Below are 4,704 nucleotides of genomic sequence, written 5' to 3' on the forward strand. Positions count from 1 at the left end.
GAGATGGAGCTACTCCGGGAGGGGAAATGCTGAGAACGAACATCGCTGACCACGTTTTAAACTCGTCTCGCTGCGCGCTTTTTGCCATCTCTGCCGCCGCCCTCGGCAAATCCTGGAGTCCACGAACCAGCCGACCCAGGAACAGAGATGCCAAAAATAATGTAAAGAGCCTTTTTTATTTATTTTTTTTCTCAGGGGGGAAACCCTTCGCTCCACAAAACTTACCATCTAAGAGCTCCAGAGTTACAGTGCCATCAACGTATTCCCACCAGTGCTTCCCGTCCGTGGAGACTGGGATCTCCCAGTTGGACCATTTACAAGCCAGGTGGATACAGACGCAGGCCACAACGGGCGGGGTGTACTGCAGGCTGAAGGTGGTCCGGTGCAGGCTGAAAGACACCAGCGGGGAGAGAGAAACAGAAAGCCATCAACTCCCAAGCCTGAACTCCGGCGCTCACCATCGCCCGCTGACCAGACGCTGCGCAGGAGGCGGGGAAACCCCGGCCCTTCCTCCCCCAGTACGGCCCTACTGATACTGGGGGGCAGGGGGTCGTGCCTCCAGCCCGCTCCGCCGGCTCGGCTCGCCGCGGATAAATCTGGGGGTGGGCTACTTGACCGAGGCTCGGCAGGCTCAGAGACACTTCCAACTCTCGGGACGGCATTCAAGGAGCAAACGGGCCCTCGGCAGCTTTTAGGAAAGGTCTGGCCTTTCCCCTCAGCCATTTTTTAGGAAAAGCGAGCGAAACTTCGGCTGTGAACAGCACCACGAGCGACTCGGGAGCACCTAAACAAGGATTTTCATTAGTGAATTTGTCTGCCAAGCGACAGCTCGGATGCCAGCGCTGGGAGGTCCAGAGCACCGGGAAGGGGAGAACCGATGCGCTACGGACACGTCCTGCTCCCTGCCTGCAGGAACATCAGCTCTTAGAAAGCAGCAGAGCGAGCTGAGCAGCAGATTCGCCCGCTGTGCCCCTCACGAACCGGCCCTCAACGGAAACGGCGGCACCGAGCACCGACGTGAGGCCGCGGGACGGCGTTACCCACGTTTCTTCGCCCTGCTCAGGTTATTAAACATCTTTTCCACCAACACAACACGGGGAGAGACAGAGGTACCATCTACAGCCAAAAAGTCCGAAGTCATTTCAGAGATTCCGCACCAAGAAGTCAAAGCCCGGGGATTCGCAGCCCTCGGCCACTCTGCCACGGCACGAAGCGAAGCCGAGGTGCACAAAAACCTTTAACTCTGCCTCGTAACGACACCAGGAGCCCAATCAATCTGGCTCATCGCGTAAGCACCCTCGTGGGGCATTTTGTGGCGTCGCCTTACAGCAAAATCGAGGCTGCCTGGCTGCATTTCTCCCTTTCTGCCTGGATTTCTTTCAGTTAGAACCTTAACTCACGATTCCTTGGCTTTGCCGCCACCACCGCCAGGATAAAACAGGTCTCAAGGATTCATCCACCTCAGCGTCACCACCACCACCCGCCCTCGACGCAGGGAGCCCACGCAGCCCCCTTTGGAGCCAGAGAGCACCTCCACCCACCGGGGTGACCAGGGAACGCCACTCACGTGCAGAGAGGAGCGAAATAACTCGCCCAAGGCCACGGACGTTTGCTGGGCCAGGGCTTGGAAGCGTTCCCTGACTCTGCAGCTTCACCCAGGCTAGTGCCTAAACCACCTTTTTCTCCCCCCCCCTTCCCTTTCGCCAGCTCTTTCACGAAACCACAAGGTTTTCCGTGCCCACGACTCGGCCCGTTCTGAACCTTGACTCCCGTGATTTGCCTGGAGCTGATTATCCAGGAAATTAAATTTAACGAGTGGAAGTCCCAACGCAAGGACCGGTATCAGCCTCGCAGTGAAAGTCTAGTGACAAAACTACCCCAAGGTGAAAAAAAGGGGCTTTTTTTGTTTCCAAGACCCTGCTCACAGGACTGTCTGTCCAGCCACAGCGATCGCTTTCTCTTGTAACACCTCGAGCCTGTATCCAACGTCCCTTTCTCTCCATTTATACCCTAGATCAGCCTTTTTTGAGGTACAAACCGCACCGGTTGGCAACCACACAGCACCTCCTTCAGCAGAAACTCTCCAACGCCCAGGTACTAAGCAAATAAAACCATATATATTCATTCCAACACTACCTTGTTGGGTTGAGTTTTTTCTCCGCATTCACAACTGTAACTCCCCAGAAAAGCCTGCGTGTCCCACCTGCCTCACCCTTCGGGCCAGGCCTCACCCTTCGGGCCAGTTCTGCAGCTGGGTTTGACCAGCAGCGAGCAGGAGAAAGGGTTCCCGCTCGTTCGGAGCCAAACCGAGCAATCCCCGCTTGCTCGCGGGCCGACCGGTGCCCCGGGGGTCACCGGCAGCTCATCTCCTCCAGACAAGCCCCTCTGCCAAATAGGAATAAAGCAAAATAGTAACCTGTTGGTAGCCATGAAGTAGGAAGTTTGCGCCAAGTCCTTGCTGGCTGAAATGAGACAAAAAAGCAGGGCGTGAGTCTGCGGATCCCGAACAAACACCGTCACGTTTCCGCGCGACAACCAGGGGCCTCCCGCCACCCCGCGAAGGGTTTTCAGGAATCGCCGTACGCAGGGGGCTCTGCAGAGCCACCACGTCACATCGGGCGTTGGACGTTCGTTACGGTTTTAAGGAGACAGAGCGGGGAGGAGGGGGAAGGAAATCCTGAGCGAAGCGGCGCGTTCCCAGCTCTCACCTCGCACGAGCTGCGTGCACTTCACCACGTGGGTGTGGGGGTGGTCGATGGTGATCTCGAAACCTGGAAGAACACAAGACGTGGGGACATCAGCAAACCGGCAGCACGGCCCCACGGATCTACGAACCTCACGTTTCCTGCTCCTGGGGGGCAAGAACTTCTCCCCTTCCCTCCTACAGCCCCTGCTCTCTGCTCGGAGGCGAGCGGGAACAGAGGAGCCCGTTTTGTGTTTTTTTCCTGTATCCAGAAGACTCAAGTTCTCCAGTCACAAAACCCGAAGGTCACTGCTGCTGCCAGACCTCCGAGCAGCTAAACGACTCCTGGGCTTGAAAGACCTCACTGAAAACAAAACAACTATTAAAGGGTTTTAAAAATAGCAGGACAAAGCCTCTTACAGCAGCTGGGAGGAAGGAGAAGACAATGGCATCTGCTCAAAGGAATTTCTCTCACCCAAAAAGCTAAGAGGAAGCAGACGTTTTCCCTTTGAAGGAGCCTGACAACTGAACGCAATCCTCGCTTCAGTTTCCTACTCGGTTTGGCCATTATGTTTTAAAGAAAAGGGGAAAACAAAAAAATATGCAAATTGGTCCATGTGGGCAACAGATTTGGTTCTTCCCACGCGGAACATTCTAGAAGGACCAGGACGTTAAAAAGGCAACTGGAGAACCAGGTCGCTGCAGAACTGGGGTCGCGGTTTCGCCACCGGCATGGGCGACCCCCGCCCCGAGAGCCCTGTCCCTCCTGTCCCCTCGCGAGTCAGGGACGAGCAGCGCGTGCTCTGACCCACACGGGGAACAACAAAGGCCCACAGAGTATCCTGGAGCAGAGGGCTATCTACAGCCTGCCTCTGAAATGGAATGAGTTAGTAAAAATAAGTTTTAACAGCACATTTCAGCGAGAAACAGGATACCTGATCCAACAGGTAACAGCCCTAAACGCAGGTTCCAACTTCTACTTTAAAAAAAAAAACCAAACCCAAACGCAAAAATTCTTTCCGGTTTGTTTTTTTTATCCCCTGTGTTCAGCTCTCTGCTCAAAATATTATCTTCCAGCCCAGGTTTGGTTGGGCAGCTCTCAATGCAAACCGCTCCCTGGCTACAGGGCTGGAGCGCTACCGGGTTTAACAGCACAACGGGGGACAGCGGCCGGCGTCCGAGCAGTATAAAACCTGTTGTGGAGGGAAGATTTTCTTTTTTAAAAAAAAAAAAAAAAGAGACGAGCCCCATTTTCACGCTTTACTTTCTCTGAGCATTGAACCTGACACAAGTTTGCACCTGAAAAAACTTGACGTTAAGAGGAAACCAAGAAGGAGCGGGTGTGAAAAAAAAAAATAAAAAAAATAGAGTTTGTTGCCTGGACTCTTGCTGTCCCACTGGCCAGCTGTGCATCTGCCCTCCAGCTGTGGAGAAGACGGGGCGGTTAGGCTCTCCGCTCTGCGGAACGCTCCTGGCTCTGGGATTCGTGTGGCGGCCCGTCCGCTTTGAAAAACTTACCCAGGGTCTGCAGTATTATGCTCTCTAGAATGACCAGGTCTTGGGCTTGTTGCAGGTAAGCCTGGGGTTGAGAGGACAGGCAAGTTACTCACGATGAGGCACTCCGCATAAAGCCTGCACAATTCTAACACCCTCTGCTCTCAGGGAGGCAAAAATAGCAAGGGAGAACCTTTGTGCTGCTCGGCACCGGGGGGCTGGCACAGGTTCCCCGCCAGGAGAGAGGAAGCAGAGTGCTGGGGCCGACCCGCTCCCCCTCCTGCCAGGGGACGGTGGCTTCAGGATCCACAGGGGCGCTTCTCACTCCTGGGCCTTTGCACCGCACAGGATGGCTACACGAGCAGTACCAGCAACCAACTGCTTTTTATTTTTTTTTACTGTTATTAGTCTTTTTTTCTCCTTAAGCTTTCCTGGATAAAGCTGCCCCTTTCCAGCAGGGCTGGCTGCTCAGTTCCAGGCAAGGCGGGCTGTCTCGAGGGGGATCGGCAACTTTTTTAACAAACCTG

The 4,704-nt window shown here is 54.7% G+C and overlaps 1 protein-coding gene across 1 annotated transcript in view; it reads right to left on the reverse strand.

Moving 5' to 3' along the window:
- The window catches only part of LOC104276056 (cyclin-T1-like), a gene marked incomplete at both ends in the record, with an annotated part of 4,466 nt that extends 178 nt beyond the window's left edge, over window positions 1-4,288 (reverse strand). Inside the window, 4 exons of the mRNA XM_009872222.1 lie at window positions 226-389; window positions 2,417-2,462; window positions 2,709-2,771; window positions 4,202-4,288. Coding sequence (XP_009870524.1) covers window positions 226-389; window positions 2,417-2,462; window positions 2,709-2,771; window positions 4,202-4,288 — 360 coding nt within the window. The remainder of the gene's footprint in view (window positions 1-225; window positions 390-2,416; window positions 2,463-2,708; window positions 2,772-4,201) is intronic.
- Between the last annotated feature and the right edge of the window lie 416 nt (window positions 4,289-4,704).

This window comes from Apaloderma vittatum, unplaced genomic scaffold, assembly GCF_000703405.1.
Source record: "Apaloderma vittatum isolate BGI_N311 unplaced genomic scaffold, ASM70340v1 scaffold25036, whole genome shotgun sequence".
Taxonomy (NCBI): Eukaryota; Metazoa; Chordata; class Aves; order Trogoniformes; family Trogonidae; genus Apaloderma; species Apaloderma vittatum.